Below are 24,740 nucleotides of genomic sequence, written 5' to 3'. Positions count from 1 at the left end.
ACCTCCCCATAACCACCTCAAACAGTACCAACCCAGGGAATAATTCTTAAAATGCCTGAGGCTATGGAGTACATTTCTTACCAAAACTGCCAAAATACAGGAAAGATTTTGGGTAGCCAAAAAATTAATAGTTGCTACCACGGTTTGCCCTTATATGATACATCACATTCCATCAAAAATGCCCTATCTCTTTCCAATTTGAGTTCAAGCATTCCTTAGTTAACTCTACTCCTAGGGGCTAGCCAGGAGGGAAATGACGGTTAGATCTGTTATTTCTATCTTGGAATCAAGTTGAGTCTGAATATGGGTTAGTTTCGAAAATATATTTGAAAGATGTAGGAAAGAAATAGTTCCATGGCAGTGATCAAGACATTAAGCAAACAATAAATTCTCTTGTATGTTCAACTCATGAGTTAGGTATTGGCATTTGTAACCAAAATGGTCTTTCCACACATACTGTAACAAAATGGCTTAAATAGTTATTCTCTTCAATGTTCCAACATAAGGTTGCTACTATATTCTTTTAAAAATAAACAGTCAAAAGTATCTCTTGAAAAATTAAGATACTTGTCACATAATTACTTAAACTGTTATTCTTTTCTTGCCTCTCCTATTAAAAGCTCAGATCTAAATTTAAGGCTCAAAATTAATGATCTGATAGTTGTAGATACTGGTATACCACTCATCTTCATAGTTTTGTTTTAATGTTTCATTTTTAAAAGCTTTATTTGTCATTTTAAAAATCTTTAATCTTTGTTTAAAAGAAAATCAGCAATAATATCTGGCACAAAAATACAGGATATATTTGCTGAGTAAAATTGCATCTATTAACAAAGAATGCTTTTTATTTCTGATACTGAATAATCTGTTGCCAAATATGATAGCTTATTTAAAACTTTATAAACAAGATAATCTAAAATGGCTGTTTAAAAATTATATCCAATGTATCTGAGAATCCTGAAACAGAAGTAAGAAAAAGTATAGTGCCTAATCTACACATAAGCAAGGAGATCTGGCAAATGGAGGAAGGAAAGGAAGGGCTTCAAAGTGAAGGGCTGCTTTGTGCTTTGGTAGAGAAGGGTCTATGATCCACAAAAATCCTAAGAACAAGTCTGCAGTATTTTCAGTCTGTTGTTTCAAATAAAAAGGAGAACACTAAGGGAATCAAAGGAACAACAAACTCTAGCCTGCTTCTTTTATCTTTTTCACATAGACTAAATCACAACTTCCCTAGGACCCACTGACTAAAATTACACTCTCTTACATGAGAAAAGCAAATGCGGAGCATATTTTTTTTAAGTTAGCCAGTAGGAAACCAATTTCGACAGACTCCTCCAAATTGACCGGGAGTGTGCCCTGCTTACCTCTAAGAAGCTGAGAAAGTAAGAGGTACATGAAGATGCTGATCACATAGGAACTTATGTTTTACATGTATACACAATTGTTATAATGTAACATGCCACTGTTTCTTTTTCAGTTAAATTTTTGTTTTTATTATAAAAATACAAGAATTGGTCAGCAACTGAAGACAAATATATTAATGCTACTACTGCAGAAAAGACTGTCATGTTAACTTGCAGATAAATGCATTCTCCTGATAAGATCTAAGGTATTGCATATTTGCATACTTATTTTATTATATTTTCTTAAATTAGTTAATTTTATAAGGATACTAGGATCTTAAATGGAAAAATATTATAGTTTTAGAGATATCAAGGGATATGCATAACCAAGCAGTACTTTTAAACACCTGTTACATTTGGCTTCAGAATCTTGTATATACACACACATTCATATTCTATCTATCTACCTTTCCCCACTGAAGGAGTTGTATAATTTAGCTATGTATTTTAGAAAATGCAAACAGTTTTACATCCATAAATGATGAAGCAAGGTCAGGTATAAAATGTTAGAAAGTTACAGCCATTTTATTTAGTACCGAGAGAAGGCGAGTAATTTAACATAATTTCTTGATAATTGTTGCTCACAGTTTTAACAAGAACAAAAATAAATATAACTTTATGTTATTTGGCATGTTGTAAATTCAAAAGGATAGCCATTTCTTTAGCAGCACTGTGAGGTAAAAACACTGTAGAACGCACTACTAAATCTAACCTTACAAGATGAAAAAAGTAGTACAACGAATGAAAGCATCAGCGTCAAAAGGAACAGTGTCTTAAGGAAAATATTTACAAAGTAAATGATGGCATAAACCTATACTAGTAAGGAAAAATTATAGTTTATAGCAACCTGGGGACCTTTTTTTCAATTTGAGTTTTTTAAATTTTTATTTCTTTTTAACACCATTTCTGTTGAGAAGTGCCATGAAACTCTAGTGAATATAAATTTCAGTATCAAAACGACAGGTACATAAATTCCCAAGTGTTTGGGAAGTGGCAGAAAATGAATTTTTAAAGATATGGCAGTAGCAAACTATGCTCTCTTTGCATAAATCCTGGCCAACTCATAACTAACAATATCACTTCTGTCTTTCCACATACTTCCCCCCCTTTATATTATGGACTATAATGCAAGATAAATTCTCAAACACAAACCATGCTGGAATTTGGATACTTAATTAAAATTTTCTGTATGACTTTGAAAAATGGTGGCTTCTGCCTATTCTTTCCTGGTGGTAAAAAAAACTTTCCTGTACTAAGAAAAGATTACACTTTGATATAAATGGTATTGGTTTGACAAAAAAAATTTAAGTGAGAAGTAAATTCCTACCTGAACAATATTAATTGATTAAAAGAAAAAGGCAACAAATTAGTCAAATAATGTCAATTATTAATAAGTAAACGTACATATTAATATATTCTCTATAACTCTGCCAAATAAAATTGGATATTTAACAACTATTTTCAAGAATAACTAATAGTCATAACTAGACAAGGAAAAGCAACACTATCATTCATGGTTTATAAATAAGAATAAAAAGCAAACCTTTACTTGATATATGTTCAGAGACATATACTTCTAAACATTTAGCTTAAGGGTTTTTTTGTTAATCAATAACTAAAATGTACATATTTTCTAATGTAAGGTAAGCAATTTTGAATTTCTTTGTTTTAAAGGTACTTTTCTTTTTGTAATTTTCTTCTTATTCCAAAGAAACACATGCTTGCAATCTAAGATTTACTGTGTATCCAAGCATAGGTCTTCTACATATAAGAAATCAAATTGAATTTTAGATGGTCAAGCAATATTATTTTACACAAATTATAGAATAGATTCTATCAGATTGTAAGACTAAATGGAGGAAAAATCAGTCCATGAGCATAATGGATGTTCTGAATAATCACTATTGATGACATTATATTCCTGCCGATAAAACAATTATTAATCATTTAAATCATCTCAGCAATCACTGATATCGAGATAAACACTAAAAATTTCCTAATAATCATTGAAATGAAAAAAGACACTAAATAAATTTAAATGTAACTAGTTAATCTGAATTTCCTGTGGCTTGCCTTATTGTTGAAAAACATCGCAATAAAATGAATCTGAGTCCTAAAATCTAAACAAAGAGTCTAGAAATAGGATCCATTTATAGTTTTCAATTGAATTTCTATGATTATTTTCTATTAATACAACAGTGGGTTCAATAAACTTCTTTATGTTATTAACTATGTATTGTGAGAAATTAAAATACAAAATAACGAGTTTAACAACATGTAAAGAAGTGACTATCAATAATTTTCTCTCTCCATACCTCTTTGATATGAAGTAGTTCACTTCTTGGAATAAAAAAGCTTGGAATATTTAAAGACAAAAAAAGAATGCAAAAAAAGTGCATGGAAAGGAAGGCACTGTGCAAATATGAAACATTGTATTGAAGGAATGAGTTGACCCTGGGAACTTCTGAGTATGTTCCTTAGTCCCCAAACTTCAACAATAACTGAATTTAAAATTATCCTTGTTTGATGAGCTTGTTTGAAATTCATGCAACTAGAAACACATTTGATTAATAGTGTTCTTCACTGGAAAATGCTAATTCTCTACTAGGCATGAATAGGAAAATGTGAATTAATTTAGTGATACAGCTTTCCCATTATTTTGTTAGCTGAACTCTACTGTTCTTAAATTTGAAGTCTTGATGTGGGGAAAAAAGAAAGGAGTAAGGTCCTTTTGGGGCACTGAATCCTTCTGAGGATTTGGTAAATCTTATGGGTAAAGAACTATTGTAAGGTGATAAGATAGGATAGTGAGGGGTTTAGAAAACTACATGAAAGATAATGCACAAAAAGGACAAACTGTTTAAGGTATAATTTTCAGCTTGCCTTAAGTTATTGTTTTTCTTTTTTCTTCTTTATATATGAAGGGCCTCTTCTAGTTAGCATACTATTAATCAAGTGATAACAAATGAGTTCCTATGAGCAGTATTATTTCGACATGTTTCAGTGGGGAAGCATAAACACCAAACTCCCATTGTTAACTTTGTAGGTGCCAAACAAATGTAATCTCTCCAAGATAACCAGAGATGCTATTTAGAAAGTCCTGGTGTGTTTAATCACCAATAGTAAGAAATCAGAAAACAAAAAACAAATAATAATATAAGAATAATATTTAGTCATTCCTAACAAAATAAGTTAAAAGTCTGATAGCAGAAAATCAGTCACCAACACTGCTTCCTAATTTTCTTGCAAATGGTTTCGGTTTCCTGAATATTCACTCATGAAAATATGTGCTTTCTGACAATGGATTTTTAGTCTACCTTAGTAGACCTAATGTTTTCTCTTTGAGAAAAATAAGTTCAATATCTTCTCCTCTCCGGAATGATAAAACATCATCATAAAAAGTTTTACCCCAAAATGTGTTGCTGTTAAATACTACCAAACAATGCAAAATAAAGAACCCATTAGAAACTATAGCATGCTAAAGTCTTATGGAAAGTTTATTTTAACTGGTCACTCATTTAAAGAAGTCTTTTTTTTTTTGAGAAGTACTTGAACCTTCATTCATTCCATTTGGACTTATTCTAGCCATAAAGGACATGATTAGGCACCCTACTTCTATAAAACAAGGGTATTGCCATGTCTTTCTTTTATAATGTTGTCTTTCTGATAGTTTTGTTAAGCTAGAACATTTGAAATTTCTAACAGCAAGTTTCTCACAATTAGGCAAATGCTCTGGCATGCCTATAACTTTTGCAGTCAATAAACACTAGGGGATAAGGAAGCATGCTATTCATTGCTTAATTCTTAGTGTTCCTTTCAAATCAGGCTGTACAACACAACCCTCTGAGGAAACAACTGAAAATTATGGTAATCTTTTTAACCCGTTGCTTATACAAAAGCTAAAACGTATTGTATGATCATTTTTTAGTTTAGTTTCATTTTCTCTAATTTTATTAGCTGGAAAGTACATATGGAAACAGTATGTGACCTAAAAATTCAACAGCAAAATTATATCTTTGAGTTTGACAAAACACTGATAAGAATGTGTAAGTGCACAAACAAGATAATGACAGGAGCACAATAACTCAAAGTATATGGACACAATTTTTAAATGCAAGTGCTTATTGTAATAAGCAAAAAGGGCCAAAATGAACCAAACTGGAACACAAAATGCACAAATATAACTCAAGACTAAGTAATGCTATTATGTGGTATCAGATCAGCTGTTATTTAATATTGTTCAATTACGCTTTTAAAAAAATACCTCAAAGTAAGAATACATATTTCTATATATCATGTTTAGAAAACAGATATTTGTGCATGGATACAAATCACATCTTAAAGAGAATACATATATTTTGTTTTATTAAATACCAACATTACATGTCTCCTAGTCTAAATTGTATACTCAGTAATCAGTTCTTTCTGAACTAAGGAAAGTAAAATGCTCAGCAACCAGTACACCTAGCAACACATTTCTATTAACTAAACAAGACTGACGGCATCCAGCTTACATTCATGAATTATTTCTGTCAGTATTAGTAGTTAATGGTATTTTCCATGACAACATAAAATGATATTTTAAAATTTCAGCATTTAAAGAAAACAATACCTATTATATAGTGGTTCTGTACCATAAATTTACTAAAAACCAATTTGGTTTTTAAACGTGCTCTATTTTCTGTGTGAATCATTAATGTTGGTTTCTTATTTAAATTGTTAGATTATCTCCTTGAAGTATAACTATTACGTAGAATCATCTAATGCTTACTGAACTATACTACATGGTTTCATATGTGCTAGGTGCACAAGTTCACTATAATGAAACTTCAACTACATCACCATAGGGTTCAAGGTAGATCAATATCTGTACTGCAACTCAAATCACATGGAAATCAGAAATACAATAGTGTAACTCCATTTATAAAGGGGAAAGATGATTAAATTTAGCTGGTTAACTTCAAAGTCAGCTTACATAAGACTAAGATAGCATCAACACCATGTGCTTCATATTCAAAGGCTTAACTATGACATATTTAGGAGATTATAATACCAACATGAAACCTTTGGATAAAATTTTACTACAATTCCATTAGCTGTAAAACATTAGAAGCCTTATGGAATCTTTCTCTAGATTTAATCCACTTGTGGATAATATACAAATATATTTGCACACATTATTAGTGATTTAATTATTCTATCAAAACTTTGGCACCAATCACATCAGGAATTCAAATATTAGCACATATGGATTTTGCTCTGGTACCTAACTACTCTAACTACATTTAGTATCTAAACATACTCTAATGAAAGGAGTTCTTTGGTCATGCACAAGCTACTGCTAGAATACTTTTGTTTTTCTTTTAAAAACAAAAAAGCTATTCTTCAGGATATGATATTAAAAATACTGTCATTGTTTATTGTTTAGCATTATGACATTTATAACATATGAAAAGCATCTTGATTAATATTAATGATCCCTTAAACTATTTTTGTGTAAAATAATATGAGGCTAACTTTGTTCGAAAGGAATTTGGTGAGTTAATGTTCAGAAAAGTTAAGACCTTGTGGACATCAATTATATAGTTAAACATTTGGACACCACTGCCAAGTGACACAGTATGAATATTATGGACCTATGTATGTTTGTTTAAAATTCCAACCTCCAAAAGAGAGGCTTATATAGAATATTCAAGTAATGTGGCAGGAAAAATAATACCCTTGATAAAAGATTAGGCAAAAACCAAACCAAACCAACCCACAACACATCTAATTTTCTCTTCATCCAGTTAGCTGAGGAATAGTATGAATCTTACAAGCCAGTGGATGTTCGCTTTTTCATGCTCCGTCTTTGAGCTAAACTTGAAGCAGCAACAGGCTCTAGAATTGGTTGGAAAGTCTTGGGAGTCAAGGCAGAATATGTTGCAACCACTGCTTCCTAAAATAATGACAAAACATTACAAGTTCAGTAACAATCTCTGTAGGGAAAATTTAATAATACACCACAAGACCTCTACTTATGAAATTTTTCCTTTTACATAGCTGCTATAGTAAGAGCCCAAGTTATAGAACGAGAAACAGCTAAGTTGCACATACATACATACACACATATGGTTTGAAATAATTGTACAGTAGAAATTTTATTTGGCCATAAAAATAAAGAAAATGTCATTTGCAGAAAAATGGCTAGAGTTGAAAATAGTCAAGTTAAACAAAATAATGTAGAATCTATAAATAAATGCTGCACACTTTTCCCGATATGTGATATCTAGGCTTTGAAAAGATAAAGGGACTATTGGCACTAATACTGTACCCGGGGTAGAACAAGGCAAGGTGGATGGGAGAAAGGAATTCTCAGAGGGCATTAAAGAGTAAGTAGGACCAAAATATATCATATGCATATAAGAAAAAAATCACCATGAACTCCATTTATTTTGGGAAATTTATATAAGCTAAAAGATAATTTTATCAGAAAAGACATAGTAAAAAAATTAAGAGTTCATGAATGTTTATAAAAAAAACTATCTTCAAGAAATAAAGATATTTTATACATCAATGGGTAACATGAGATACACATTAAGTGTGTGTTCATTTTACCGTAACAACATGTGATGCATCATTTGTCTTTGGCTGATCCCCTGGCAACCGTTCTCTGTGGGTTATCCAAGAGTGTTTTAATACTTGTTCAGCAGTATAACGCTGACGTGGGTCCATGTGAAGCATATGAGAAAGCAAATCCTAAAAGGATACAGAAATTTACATGAAAATATGTAATTCACATTTCCTCAAAATATGAAAGTATCAGTAATTTTAATGCTTTATCGATATGTATGAAAAACAGTATATGTACTCTGAATGGTTAACTTTCAGTGTGTATATATATATATATATATATTTTAAAGTTACAAATTTGAAAGGGAAAAGATGGAGAAAAGAGAGGGGCAAGATCGATATAGATGCAGTGTTCATATATGAAATTCTCAAAAAACAATCTAAAGACAAAAAATAATCATGAATAAGATTTTTCATTATGTGTTAAAGTTTTTATTTTGTAAATCCATGTGTACCAAGTTTCTAGAACTGGGATTTAGTTAGTAACAAAAGAGGAAATAAACACTTAAGATAGCAGGACATTGAGAATGTTTTAAAGGGGCAAGAAAAGAGCTATAGAATTTAGCTAGAAAGCTAGAACCCCAAGATGTAATGGTTTGCATATTCAGATAAAACACAAAGGGGAGGCTGTCATGCAGTTAGCTAATCCATTCAATAAGTAAGGGCTTTCTGCATTACATGCTGATGACAGTAGAACATAACTTCATGTCTGCAACTACTGTTACAATAATGGTCCAGTCAGCATAAGTCTTCATCAAATTAACTAAGAATATTTGATTTTTCTTATAACTATAACTGTGATAGAATATAACTTCATAGTAACATACAAGTTTACACATACCAAAGCATGTACGTAACAATTTGAGTAAACTATCTTTGCAACTTTTAGGAAGAAGTAAAGTCGCCTCAACAAGAATTTCTTAATAGAGAAAGACATCATTTGTGCAATTTTTATCACCCAGAACAATGAAACTAAGATGACCGATAATAACAATAGATAAAAGAATAATACTCTTGTATTCTTGTAACTCAGTAGGATGAGCCAGGAGGATCACAACAAGTTAAAGGTAAGCTTAGGATATATGTTAAGCTTGACCCTATTTTTAGGGTCTGTTTGACCCTATTTTTTATAAAAAGGAAAAGAAAAAACATAATATGTTAAAATATTTCAAGGATTTAGAGAAACAAAATAACCAACATAGAATAGAAAAATTGTGCAAAAATAAACAGAAATTGAATATTCAATATGACAGATTGAAAATTCTCTAGGGAACAGAGGAAATAATGGGAAAGGGAAGAGTGGGTTTGGGGACATATGATTCATATATATTATATATTTGCATAAACTCTATAAAACCTAGTCACATATAAAATGAGTATATGAAAATAAAAGATAATGAACATTTTAATAAAATAGACTTAAATGGTGAATCAAAAAATTAATAAGTAACTCTCATTTTTTCAGCAAGCCTATTACTACACATATAAAAGGAATTAAAATCAGTATATCATAAAGATATCTGTATTAAAATATTCACAACAGCACTATTGATAACAGCCACAAGATAAAAACAACTCATCTGTCCACCAACTGTTAAATGGATAAAGAAATGCCATGCCTATAATTCATGGTAGTGCATGTGTGCATGAGTGAATATTTTGTGTATCTATGTACATGAGTTTATATATATACAAGATAGAATACCATTCAGTCACAACAGAATAAAATTCTGTAATTTGTGACAACATGGATGGAACTGGAGATCATTAAGTTAGTGAAACAAGCCAGGCATAGCCACACAATTTTGCCATGATTTCACTCAGTATGTGGAATGTTAATGCAGTCAATCTCACAAAAATGAGAGTAAAATGTGGGGAGGGTAGATGGGTAATTTTGATTAGTTACCATTGGATAGCATCAAGATTTTCTGGTATGCTACCACAGAGAAGTGTCACTAGAGATAACAACAAACACCTAGAACAGAGAATTCTTCAATGTTTCATTTCAAAGAAATAAGTGTTTGAGGAGGTACATATGTTAACCTACTTTAAACATTACACAATGTATATACATGTACTAATGCAGTGTAAGTTATATCATTAATATGAATTGGTTTTATGGTTTATGTATCATTTAAATACAAATATAAAATAAGTATGGCAAAGAGTCATATACCAGCAGCACCAGCACTAGGAAGGTAGAAACAGGAAGATGAGGAGTTCAAGGTCATCTTTCCTTAACTAGCAAGTCCCAAGGGAATCTGAGCTACACAGGGAACTGCTCAAAAAATAAAACAGTCCCTTGCCCAGCAACCCACACATTATATTAGAAAACAAAAGCAAAATTTCTATAGCTCAAGAACTTCTGCTTTTGGTCAGATAGAATTCCAAGGTCTGGATTTACTTACTCTGTTGAAAAGTCAAAAATATAAAACAAAAACTAACAGTTTTCAGATCAAAGTCAGAAAAAAAAAAACCAACAAAAAAAACCCAACCAACCAACCAGACAAAACGATCTTCAAGAGATAGACAATAAATCAAGTGAGCATCATGATTGCCCGAACATACCACCATGAGTTTGTTCTGGTCACTGTGCAAGGAAGGAAGGGTCAGCCTGTGGAACTGATTGAGGAGACAGAAGTGACATTTACAGGAGACCAACATAGTCAGGAGACAGAAAATGAAAGGGGTGATAGAAAAGAACAGAAAATTAAGAGACCTACAGATGATTTCCTTCAAGCATACAGATTACTACATACCTACAAAGGAGGAAATAATTCAAGAGAAATATCTGAATAGACTGGATGAAACTCAGAACTAATACATGATAGTGTTCACAAATTTTTACAAGTATTGCATGTTAATGCAAAATGTTTCATTCATTCTTGTTTGAAACATAATATCTGAAGAATATTTTTAGTATATTGATTATAATCTTTTAGACTGAAAATCTTTTAACATAATATTTTCTAATTCCCACGTAGATTAGATCATAATCTTTATTCTTTTAAGAAATCATTCTTTTTAGAAATAATTTATTTGCATTGTTTACACAGGCAGTAACTAAAAATAAAACTGGAGGAAAAACCTCAAGAAATTCTGTAAAGTGGGGAATATTTATGCTTCTATCAACTTTACTGATAAAAGACTGCCTAGCTGGTGAGTAGACTGAGAGTGAACACTTCTGTAGTCTTCTCTAAGAAAAATCTAAAACATGAAGATGTAGAACTATTACTGCTTCCTCAAATTAACTGATACCTAGACCAAAAGTCAAAAATATTTATAGGAATAGAAAAGTACCCAATATCCATTGATGTAAAATTGATAATTTTTGCCATCTTACCAAAAATTAGCAAACATACCAGCAAAGCAAGAAAGGACAATGAATAAAAAATGAAAACTGACTCAGAATTGACATGTAAGAATTTCCAGGCAAAAATTCTAAAAGAATTACAACTCTACTCCAAACATTCAAAAGTTGAGACAGAAGATATTTAAAAGAGACTCAGATCAAATGTCTAGAACTGAATACCGAAAGATGAGGTTAAAAATAAATTGATAAAAGTAGACATAGCAGAAAAGGCAACTGGTACAAACAGTAATAGTTATTAGCTCCAAAGAAACAGACTATTAAAACAGGCAAAACAGCAGAGCATCAGTAAGCTATATGAGTACTCAAGAAATCTAACATACATGTACAACTGGAGGATCAGAGGAGAAAAAAAATTGGAAAAAAAATGCCCCCTTCAATTTCCAAATTGAATGAAAATCACAAACATGCCACAGATAATTAAAACAGAGATGAGAATAACATCAATTTTATTTCAGAAAACATTTTAAAAGAAAATATGGTGGAAAAGTAACTTTTAATATACTGATAGGGAGAAACAATGCCAACTTCATGGTTTTTATTATATAGCCCTATCCTTCAAAACCAAACATGAAGATGGTGGAAGAAAGCTATCTAGAACTTTCCTGTGTCTCCACCAGTCTATTCTATGGTCTACCAGCATTAATTGTAGTGGCTACAGGAAAAGGTTGATGAAAGAAAAGGTAAGGGAGGGTACCAGCAAATATTAGACAGAGATAAGGTAGAATCCAGCAATGCTGGGAAAGGCAGGGTTGGTATCAATCTGCTAGCAGTCATTTTTGCCTAACAAGAGAGAAAACAATTAAATGCCCAAATGCCTCCAATACCAATTAAATCAAAACATAAGACTGAGACCTCCACACTATATACCTTTAGAAAGTAAGAAATGTTGGCAACTTTGATTGTTTTTTCTTGTACTTTGTTTTATCTTGCTATTATTTCTTATGCTTTCAACCCATATATGCTTCTCTTCCCTGTCTTCCTTCTTTGCTTCTCTATCATTTTTTCATCCACAATCTTTTCACTACTTAATTGTTCACACTTCTAACTTCAGTAAAATTTACATTCCTCAGTTTTATTTTTCTTTAAGAATCCTAACTATACTAATTCCTTTCTTCCCTATCTAACCCTTTATATTGGTAGTTGGTACTTCTAATTGCCTTTTCCTACATTTAAACATTTGGTTTGCTTTTGAATTATTGTCATGTTTTCTCTCCTTTGAGTGCTAATGAGGATTGTGTTTTGAAGAGAAGGTTGCTTGGCCTTAATTTCAACACTTAGGAAGTAGAAGTAGGAGAATCTCTGTGAGTTCAAGGCTTCCTAGAGCTACATAATGAGACACTGTATAAAAAGAGATAAAAGGCTGTTCATTTAGAGGATATCTATGAACAAAACAGAAGGAGGTATTCATGCCATACTTTTAAGAGACTGAACCTGAGAATCAATCCATGAGATAGAGTAAGGAAAAGATATGTGAACTAAAAAGACTAAGGGCCTATTAAATAAAATTATAGCAGAAAAAAGGAAATATTGGGAAAGATACAGATACCTAATACAAGAAACATTTAAAAACCAAAATGGATATGATCAGAAAGAACTTTTCCATATTACATTATAGTGAAAATATTAAGCTAAGAAAAGACAAAACTCTTGACCTTTAAAGGATTGAGCTCATTACTTCTCATCACAAAGTTTATCTCAACGCACAAATCACCTACACAGGCTTAAAACTTAACAAGGGAAAACAAACAAAACCATCAACTGCACATTAAACCTTATCTGAACTTTTCTACTTGACAAAGAATTTTGAAGGATTTTCTGAATGGCATAAATAGTGACATAAATGAAGCAATGAAGAATAATTTAAGGAGGCGCATGTCTGCAAAAATTGAAATGTCATAATTTTTACTCAGAAGGGTCTCAGTTGCTGATTACCTGCCATATAGCAAACTGCAATCATGTTATCTCCAAATATTTGAACACTTACTAAGTATTACATATGCGACCTGTTTTAAAATTCCCACAATACTAAAATAATATATATGAGGTGTTTAATATTTGTAACAACCTCGAGGTAGGTATTACTAACATCACATTTTGATATGGTAACCGAGATACAAATAGGTTAGCTAACAGTCTGAAAGTCAAACTTAGTAAGTCATAAATTCAGGCTATGCAATCTATTCACCATCCTATGTCTTAATTGCTATTCTAGATGACCTTTCATCCTTCCCCTATCATACTAAAAAAATGATACTTGAATTTCAAATAATTACTACAACTTTATATTTTTGTTTCTTTGTTTTATTTTTAGAAGTAGATTCTCATTCACCCTAGGCTAGTCTTGAACTTCCATATACCCAAGTCATCTCTCAACAAGATGACCTGAACTTCTGACTTTCTTGCTTCTACCTACCTGGTGCTGGGAAAATAGAGACATGTGCCATCATCACGTTCAGTTTAATGAGTTATTGGGGAGCAAACCCAGGGTAATAACTATCACATAAATATAGCAAGCATTCAATGTTGGTAGGATTAACTTATAGCATTTATGAAAAAAGTAAAATCTTTTACTTCTAAAGAAAAAATTCAATTTCATAATGAAATGTGACATGAAGATAAGCTAGAATTTGAGACTTGAATCACTACACATGAGTAAAAGCTATAAATCAAGGCTGTGCCAAGCAAACTGTGTTTTATGCCAAAACCAACACGTACTTCTAAATGGTTTCCAAGTGCCGTAACACAAAAAGGAGTTCATTTATATATGGAGTACTGATTTTTAACACAAACGTGTATTCTACTGATATATAGCTTAATATATACATGCAGTAAGCATGACCTAGACATAAATTCATACCAGACTTTTATTATAATTTCTTCCTAATAAACACAGTATCAGAATAATGATTAGTTTTTACTAACAAATGAATTCATAACAGAACATAAATATTTTGTTAATTTAAAAAAAAAACTGAACTTGTTTGAATAGGACTTTATCTTATTTCTTTTACATAATCCCTCCAAAAAAAAAAGAAATTTCTCCTTGATAGAATGATGAACAGAGGATAGGAGATCAAAAGTATCATTATTTTAAGCAATATTCACAGAATATTTTGATGGCTAAAAGAAAAATGGGAAGATTCCAATAATTTGTAACTTACAGATGAATACTTTTATGATATTACTAGCCAGTTTTTGAAAAATTATTTTTGACTATGATAAAGAACATTCATGTATAATATGGTTATTATATTAATATACAGGTATTTATACTTATACTATAGCAGGGTATTTATACTTTGATAATATATTGAAACAATGGTCAACAAAATTAATTAAATCATTTAAACTGAAACCCTAAAATTTCTCTACATCTACTTGTAGTAAAAGCTTTATAACTGACATGAATACAAAATACAGCAAATTTTCTATTACTTCATAATACTCAGATGGCGAACGTACCAGCTGTACATAGTAACAATATATAAGCTTTCAATTTTGATCACATATTTCTATTCAACCTCATTTGGTATATGTGATGTATGACAGATGCTACAACCATAAAATCCCACCAATATAGCTCCCTAATAATGTCCTGAACTGAATGACCTCAATAGACATGCAAAAAAAAAAAGCTCAAAATGAAAATGACTTTACCCTATACCAAGTACAACAGGAAACAAAGAAATGCTTTGAGCAAGAAAAATTAGTCTTTCCCAGAGACGAGCACACCAATTGGTTATCCCAGATGTTCAGTCCTGAAAACATACACACGTGGCATTATACAGATTGGGCAGGCTGATTTTCACACACAAACACAGCCACACAGCAACAATTAAAGAAAAAGAGGCCATGAATTTAAAAGAGGAAAGTGGGTTACATGACAGGAGTTGGACATAAGAAAGGGAAAATAAAGTAATTATAATCTCAATAATAAAACAATTAAATAAATAAAAACTGATATGACAATATAAGAAAACCATATAATAAGTATACATTGGAATATAGTTTCAGGATTTTAATAATTTAATATGAACAAAGAAAAACGAACATATTTATGATTTATACCTTAGCTCCATCTGAAATATTGTCCCAGTTCCCACCACTCAAAGAGAACTTCCCATTGCCTATACGCAGGAGTATTTCTTCAGGAGTATCATTGGGTCCATTGGAAAATGGAGTGTAGCTGTTAATAAAGTAGATTTTAATAAACATGCAAAGGTACATTTTGTACATAATTGAAAGTGATGGCTAAAAGTCTATATACAAATATAAGAAGGAGCATTATTATTAGGTAAGAGCATTACTTAATAATTCCCTTTACTATTAATATGAAATCATGTATCTCAAACAATGAATTTAGTCCTAATAAATTATTTGACAAAGTAAAGAATTTTACTGATTACTTCTTTGCTTCCCTTGATCAGTAAACTAAAGGTGGACTTTTAAATAAACATATAATATTATAACGAGACCACAATAAAGCACAAATATTTTATTTTGAAAGGCTTATGGTCAGCAAGGAAATATATTTACTAGGAAGAAGTTTTAATTATTACATATTTATAATATATTGTACCAATTCAGTTTATTCATCAACATTTTATTTTTATGAATATAATTAGTGGAAATAAGTTACAATTGTCAGTTAATATCTATGAAAACAAATTATATTTAATATTGATGACAATGTAATAAAAACACAGTCTCTAAATTATGCACTTAGAATTACTCATGGGTTGAAAGAAATTCATAAATGTAAGGTAGATTTTAAAAATTAACTTGACAAAAGTGATCAATTTTGTACCACTTTATTAGATGCAACCAAAATTTCTTCAAACTTGAGAATTGGAAAGCTGATTTAAGGTTAAAAGTATTAGGAGACAGCTTGCAGTAAAGTCCTCATTTATTCATCTAACAATTGGGCTTAAATAACATCAAACACAAACTTATATATAATAATTTCTTATTTAATCATGAAGCAAATATTTGAAAGCAGCAAGGAAGAAATTATATCCTATGGTCTAAAACCTATAATATTGACTATATGTGATATGGTACACCATTCTATAAAGAGCTTATAACTTTTAAAATTCTGACATATGCAATTATGTACAGCCAATTAACAGTTTAATATTACTTTATGTTGCTAATGTACTTTATGTTTTTATACAGCAGTTAAACTGAGTATTTAAAATGTCCTACCTAATTTTCTGATATTTACTAGTTAACTATTCCTTTTTTAAAATCACAATAATTCAGATAACCATAAATAAAAGTGTTGTTCCTTATTAAGAGTAAAATATAATTTTAACTAATTATAAATTACAAGCATTAACATATTTATTTTGAGTGTATCTTCATCCTATTAATGGTGGACATGTATGTATATGCTTCTCTAGTTTAATGTTTAGTATTATATTTTTTATCAATCATCTTACTAAATCTGTTGCCCAGGATTAAAGTGCTCTCTTAATAAAATTAACTTAATATTTAACAAGCTCAGTGGACATGCTTCTTTTATAATACACACCTAATCAATAGTCTAGTAAGTTCATTAAATAGTTAACCACACAGTGTAAAAATAAATATTCTAAAGCACCTATTATATATGAAAACTTTTCTATTTTTGTATAGTTCTCATTTTATAAATAAAAGTATAGATTTGAAAATAGTAATGGGATGTCTAACAGTATTTTCTTCTGTACTCTTTCTAGATGAAGATATACACTCACATTCAAATAACAAGAGTTTGTAAATATCTTACCCAGCCAACATAGTGTAAAATAAGACTCCTAAACTCCAAATATCACAAGCAGCATCATATCCCTGTTGAGTAAGAACCTTCAAAAAAAAAATTCATGTTATGAAATCTTAGTTCTATAAACTCATGTTTTTCATAAACTGCAATATTGTATAGATTCTAATAATTTCATAAATATTAATAATATAAACATAAATATAATTTTTAAAATTATTCTATATCCTGCAAAGGTAAAGGTAAAATCAGCAAACACTGCATGAACTAGGGTTATTACAGGCTGGTATATAATACAGACTACACACAGAAAAGAGCAACCCTGTAAGATATAAAACCTAAGCTTTCATTCATCCTCATTTCAAATTGAATAAATAAACATCTAAACGTAAGACTGATATGTACAAGTGTTTGATGGAACTATAAATAATACTGAGGTTTTTAATCCTGATATTGACTCTTATGAGGTAGATATCAATTTTAAAATGACTATCTTGTATGTAGTTAGATAGCATATTTTGACAGAATCTGAAAATGGAAAGACTAATATATTTCATTTCTAAGAACTTAGAAATATTTACTAACTTTCGACAGGGTCTTCAGCAATTGATAAAATATTTCAAAGCACTCAAAATACAAAAGTGCGAGCCAAAGGTAGTTCAAATAAATGCCAGTTGTGGGAGAAGTGCTCTCCACATGCCCACCTGAGAAATTTTCACTATTACAATAAACAACATGTCTTACTGCAATGGAAGTCTGTTGGGATTAAAAAGCAGCAGTGTACTGTATCGTACTGTGTACATATATTCATTAAAATGATGGCCTAACCATTAATCCTAAAATGTTTACCTAACCATTAATCTAAACATGCATATACTGTGTTTATTTATTTTAATTATTTTGGTGTTCTTTTGGGACACATTCATTCCTAAACTTTTTCTAGTAAGTTTCTATAAAAAAACAAAGTGGAGATATATACAAAATTAAGCCAAGATTAAGAATGTTTCCATTAAAATAAGTAGTTAAATATATTATTATTTGCATTAAAGATAACTATTTAGAAAATTTATGGTGACTATATAGCTTACATTTGGCAAAAGATACCACATTTCAAATATTCTGTTCTCCTAATCTATTAAAAAGAAAGCCTAGAAATACTTTTTTTATGTGCAAGGTAGTATCTCATACACATGAGGGCAGTCCAAATAAAATAACCTCTTTGGGAATGTGTACCCCAGATTTCTGAAAAGCATAGCTCCTACCCAGTATAATTCAGTAAAAATTGTATATTCATTATATTATAAGTGTCATTAAAGTATAGAATAAATCACTCACACATTCATAATTTGATACAGGCCCAATCATATGATCAAGAGATTATAAAAGCAAAATTGTATATATACCCAATTGCTTAAAAATTAAAATGAGAATAGTTTGTTGATAGTTACTTTTATAAATTTTCATTTTTAGAAAATATTTTCATAACATGTAATTTAAAATATAGTTACATATAATATATATTATTATATGCTTAAAATGATCAATTATTTGATATAAATATAAAATATATATGAGATAAGAATTCACTTTCAGATGATCTGATCACATTTTTCTGATTTGACAAAATCATTTTTTTCAAAATGAGTTTTGGATATTTGGATTAGCATATAATAACTGCCACTGATGATCAACATCTACAACATGTTAAAAACAATTCCTGACTTATAAACACATGTTATAAAAAAATTTATGTAGCCAGTGCAATCCCTGATTGACTTTTCACCAATCTTGTCTTACTGCTTAAGGATGTACTAGTATCAGAGAGCTCCCCAAAGTACAATCTGTATTCCTGAACTTTTCAGCCTCATCTTCTCTTAATCTTCGTTCCCAAGGAACAACAGATGATTTATCAGGCAAAAACAACATTTCCATTTAAAAAGAAATCAAAAGTAAATCTAAAGCTGTATCTTAGTCCTAAAATATATGATTCTTAGCAAGGCATAGTGACACATGACTGTAATCCCAGCCATCAGGAGGCAAAGGAAGACTTTGCTCTGTTGCAGCTCTAGTGATTAATAGCTATATAGTAAAACCCTCTTTAAAAATCATATGATTTCTATATTAGTATATAGCCTAAAAGAATAGACTACTCTGATTAGAAGATATATGTTTGATTTAGATGCTAGTAACTACCTGACTTTATAAGTTATTATAATTCAAATTTTAAAAGAGTTTTATAGTGATAAAAAAATGACATCTGCCTTTTCTGTCTTCACCAACATACTTGCCATCATATTGACTTAATTTAAGCAAAACAATGAAACAGTAAAGCCTAAAGCATACCTCAGGTGCTACAAAGTTTGCAGTGTAGCACGGAGTTAACAGAAGCCCATTTTCTCCTCGAAGCTGTTTTGCAAACCCAAAATCACAGATCTTAATTGAATCTGCATTGGCTGATTCATCCATGTACAAAATATTACTGGGCTTAAGATCACGATGAACAACCTTGAATATAAAAGAAAACAGCATTATAATTGTATAACTAAATTTTTGTTAAAACATTTAAAATGTTTATAGAAAAAAACTTCCCATTTTATTCTCAACCTATGGCATCAAAAATAACGAGAAAAGTATTCTGCAAAGTAGACATTACACTATCTGCCAGCTTTTTAAGCATTTCTATCTTTAATTATTGGTTCTAATTTTAGATATAATAGCCTAAAGTTTCACCCAGTGCCCTACGTCCACTCCAACTATTAACTCTTGATATAGTTCACAAGTTAAGAGCCTGCAGACTCAAGAGAAGTTAGAAAAGTAAAGAGACAGTGTTGAGTAACACATTTGGTTAAAGGATGAAACAGAGTTGTGAGTAGGCCCCCATATCTGTGGCTATTACACTAAGAACTAAGAGCAGTCTCTATTATTCACATTCATTTGGAAGAAAAATAGTTCTTCTGTTTGAGAAGAGTAGAAAAGAGACAGCAGAAAAACATAAAAACAAACCTGAGAATACTATACAGCAAAGAACCAGCACTGACACATAAAATTAAGATTTTATATGAAAGCAAAGGATATGAAGACATCAAAGCCAGTACACCGAACAAGAGATTTCAATTCAAACTCAGCCAAAATTATACATAAAACAAAATAATAACCACTGGAGGAGAGAAACAAAATAAATTTTCATAACTTTATATCATCATAGGATACAATTACAAACCATCTGATTCACATAAGCAAGACAAGTAGAACATAGACACAAGAAAAAAATTAATCTAGGTATGATTCTCAGAAGAACCAAGATAGAATTTGTAGAATTATAAGTGGTTATAAAGATTCTCAACAAAATAATACATACTTACAATGCATGAAATTTGCAAGAAAAAATGCAAACTAAGTAGAAAAAGAGCAAAAATGAAGAATGCTCAAATAATTGGCAAAACTTTAAATTCTGAATGAGATTATTTTTTTGCTTCTACAATTCATTCAATCTAGTTTTAGGATTCATACATATTGTATCATAGGGTGATATAAAGTTATGAAGATATTTATATTCTGTTAGTATTCTCCAGTGGTTATTATTTTGTTTTAAGTATAATTTTTGGCTGAGTTTAAACTGAAAATCTCCTGTTTGGTATACTAGGTCTGATAAGTTCATTTAGCAATGTACAACAATGTATGCTTTTTAGGGACAAGGGCAAAATCTCAGTGTTTAAATCCTAAAAGCCCTTTACTTACAATATCTGTCATGTACAAATGTTCAAAATATCTGCAATTTAAGTTTTCTATAAACATGATTTATAAAGAAATAAACAGTAGATGTTTATCATATTGTATTTTTAAAATTCTGGTTTATCATGCCTTATAAAATTTCTGCTATCCTTTAAAATGCTTGCAAAGAGATTGGATTAAATCATACTAAAATTATTGCATTTTTAGTGCTGTACAATTTATTTCCAACTACTGAAGTCTTCTTAGGTCACATATAAAATTTCATTATTATTTATAAGCAGGGCTACATACAATTTCTACTATATCAATTCTGATAATGCAGTTTGCATTTTTATTTCATTTTTTACTTTTTATTTCAATGCATTTACCCTACATATATATGAAGTAACAAAAAAAATATGAGTCATTTCCACAAGATTTAACATATTGAAAGTTCAATGATTAGAATAAAAACTTATTGTCATATTTAGAACAATTGGTACAGTCAACAGATTGTCGTTTTAGTGCTAGAATATAATAGTTATAGACTAATTCCAATAATACTTTATATGCCTGTAAATATTTTGCTTTTTTCTTCTTAGCTGTTAGAAGTCTAGGCTTGATGGAACACACGATTTAGTTCAGGATGGCCTCAAATTTTAACTATGTTTTTGCCTCAGCCACCCGTGTGCTCAAATTACAGGGGCAAGCCACTAATGCCTACTTGGATAGTTCTTTGATGATTCACACTTTAAAGTTTGATTAGGTTTGATAACACACACACACACACACACACACACACCTCTAACCTTGTCCTATAAATTATCAAGCCGTGTGTGTGTGTGTGTGTGTGTAGACAGATAGACAGACAGACAGATAGACATATTTCAAACCACATTCTATAAACTTCACTATAACACTGAATTTTATTAGTATATTGTGCATAAAAATATACAAGAAACACAATATAGGTCCCAGAATTGAAGGAAGAATTCAACTATAACTTACTCCTTGACAATGAAGATATTCAACTGTCTTTGTTATTACATACAGCACATCCCTAGCTTCTTGTTCTGAGAAACATTTTTTTTTGAGAATACGATCCAGTAGTTCTCCTCCTTTCATCAAATCCGTAACAAGGTAAACATATCTCCCATCATCAAAGACCTAAAAAGGAATGTGTTTTAAGGTTTTATTATTTGTAATCATTATTCCAAATTTTTAAAGTTATATTTACTTTGCTTTGTCAGTACAACTCTAGAATCAAAGCACATACAGCATTTCTTTCTTGTTGATATAGTAAGGTTGCATTGAAGAATGAAGTGGGAAAATAATCTCCTGTGTAATTCTGTAAGATCATATCAAATATGAAGTTTTTGAAGTTGAAGGTTAGAGATTTCAACAAAACACATAAACAAGAGTAGAAATCCATGCTTCTCAAATAACATGTACGTGCTATTTTAATTATATTACAAGTACTTCTTCCAAACTAATCATCTTTGTGATAGTAAGCATAGCACTTATTAGTTCTTTGACTAGTATGGATAGAAACAAATGTTGAATTCAAATAGTGTATTAAAAGAAAAAGATAAGAAATAAACACGTCTACTTGGTATGTTTATATATATTTGATATATAAAATATAGATGAGAATATATATTTGATATATTTTTCTACTTGATATGTTTATATATATATATATTTGCCTACACATACATTTAAACTTACATGCACAAACTACTATTTAAATATGACAAATAAAACTATGTATCATATTATCTAAAATAAACGGTTCAAGATGATGTTTAATAGTTTAGTATATTCACAAAAATGAGTCTAAATTATAATGTAAAAGTCATTATTCAGAGAGATACATCAATAAGTGTGTTACAGGTTTTTTTTAAAAAAAACTGTAGACTAATACTATCTCATTCAAGAAATGATCCATAATTCTACAGACAATTACTCTATAATCAAGAAAGTAAGTTTTCCAGAATCAATTTCCTTTACATTATAGGGATCAGAAAAATATTTCTAGTTGCAATATTACTAAGTTAACTATTCAGAATATAAATTGATTATTAGGATATTCTTTTGTCAACAATCATAGTTCTTTAATAAAATCTTTAAAAAGAGAATACATGTTCAGAATCACTGGAGAATGAAAGCAGCAATTTGAAATTTGGCATTTAAAGTATTACAGCTATAAAGTTCTAGTTCATAACTTTCTTAACTTAGTTGAAACTTAGATTTTAAAATACTTACATCCTTTAAAGTGATAATGTTGGGATGTTGTCCATAACGCATAAGAATGTCAATTTCTTCTGAGGGGTCTCGTTTATTTTTATCAATGATCTAAGAAACAGACCGTAGAAAATTCTTAGAGTTAAATAATTTTCTTTATCATGCAGAAAAATATTTTTTCTATCTATTCATCCATCCATCCATCCATCCATCCATCCATCTATCCATCCACCCACCCACTCCTCAATCCATCTATCTGTCTGTCTGTCTACCTAGAATTTTGTTGTTATTGTTTTGAGATGGATTGTGCTATGTGGCCTAAGGTGTGCTAGAACTCATTATATAGCCCAGTGTGGCCTTGAACGTATGACAATTCCTGTACTCCCAACTGCCACCATGCCAACCTTCAATTGGGTTCTATTATTCAAAAATACTTAGGAAATCAAGAACATCAATCTCTAATTTTTCAACATTTAAAAATTCCATACAATAGAAATTTAACATAAAAACTGAGCTAGATCAAGTATACCGCTCTTAACTAAGACACTAATAAATAATACAATGTACGTTCTACAGTTGCTCAATCTTAACATAGTATGCTACAGATTAGTCAGAAAACAAAAAGTAAATAAATAATGCTATTTCTCCAAAATGAAACTTTGCGAAGAAATTAAAAATGAAAATATTAAATTATAAACTGTTTCTCATCATCTGATTTTTCCCTCCCTGTACCAGTAAAACTGTATGAGCTAATCTGTAATACAAATTATATAAGTCAAACAATAAATTAGGCTCAGAAACAATACCTTTACTGCAAATTCCATGTTGGAACCTGAATGTATGCATCGCTTGCAAACAGAGTAAGAACCAACACCAATATCCTCTTTCAATTCATAGACTTCACTAAATTGAGCAGCATTTCCATTCATCTGTTTTGTTAAAACAAATCAAACACAAATGAAAATTAATTGCACATTTTCTTAATTTTTGTCCCAAACAATCACATATCTTAAAGGTCAAAGAAATTCTAGAAATTTTACTAATATTTCAAATTGCCTATATAAATTCTGAAGCAACTTTATATTGTATGCTTTCTAAAATCCCAAACAATGTGATGAATTGACTAGTTTAAAAATCACTCCAAAATTTTTTTGCCAAAATAGACAAATAAAAATATTAAAGGTAATTACTACCTGTTCTCTCCCCAAACATACAGAAACACTTTTAACTCAATTACATTGAGAAAATGAAGTCATTAACTATGGTCCTTCAATAACTATTAAACATCCATTATTAAGAAGTGAAAGAAATACTTATCCTGAAACTGAACATTGTGATGATGGTAAAGAATTTACCTGGACGACTGGTAATACATTTGCACTTGTAACAGGAGTGATTTTATAGTCTTCTGCAATAGAAGTTGCAACAAAGCTGAATCCTTTGAAGAGCTGATGAGCATTTGCACTGGCTGGCAAACCAGGAGAATCTAACATTTAAACAGTTGAATTTTACTAAAATTATATAGAATTTTACGATTATAGTATCAGCAAATTTGTTTTTTTAAAAAAGGAAAGGAAACATTAAATATCAGAGTCTGACACATGACAAATATGATTCATACTTCCTCTCTACTTATGGT

The 24,740-nt window shown here is 30.3% G+C and overlaps 1 protein-coding gene across 3 annotated transcripts in view; it reads right to left on the bottom strand.

Moving 5' to 3' along the window:
• Positions 1 to 24,740, bottom strand: part of Rps6ka6 (ribosomal protein S6 kinase A6) — a 91,029-nt gene that overhangs the window by 8,093 nt on the left and 58,196 nt on the right. For 2 of the 3 annotated variants that reach the window (XM_085684960.2, XM_085684961.2), the window contains 9 exons: positions 24,457 to 24,587; positions 23,908 to 24,030; positions 23,123 to 23,212; positions 21,866 to 22,024; positions 19,490 to 19,651; positions 17,156 to 17,232; positions 15,457 to 15,574; positions 8,001 to 8,141; positions 7,220 to 7,341 (listed from right to left, as the gene is read on the bottom strand). In XM_085684960.2, coding sequence (XP_085541086.1) covers positions 7,220 to 7,341; positions 8,001 to 8,141; positions 15,457 to 15,574; positions 17,156 to 17,232; positions 19,490 to 19,651; positions 21,866 to 22,024; positions 23,123 to 23,212; positions 23,908 to 24,030; positions 24,457 to 24,587 — 1,123 coding nt within the window. Of the gene's footprint in view, positions 1 to 7,215; positions 7,342 to 8,000; positions 8,142 to 15,456; positions 15,575 to 17,155; positions 17,233 to 19,489; positions 19,652 to 21,865; positions 22,025 to 23,122; positions 23,213 to 23,907; positions 24,031 to 24,456; positions 24,588 to 24,740 lie in introns of those variants that run through there. The other variant, XM_048417982.3, reaches the window with a different exon arrangement.

This window comes from Myodes glareolus, chromosome X (assembly GCF_982192425.1).
Source record: "Myodes glareolus chromosome X, mMyoGla1.1, whole genome shotgun sequence".
NCBI classification, from domain to species: Eukaryota; Metazoa; Chordata; class Mammalia; order Rodentia; family Cricetidae; genus Myodes; species Myodes glareolus.
The sequence above is the reverse complement of the archived record's forward strand: the minus strand, read 5'-3'. Positions and strand labels throughout refer to the sequence as shown.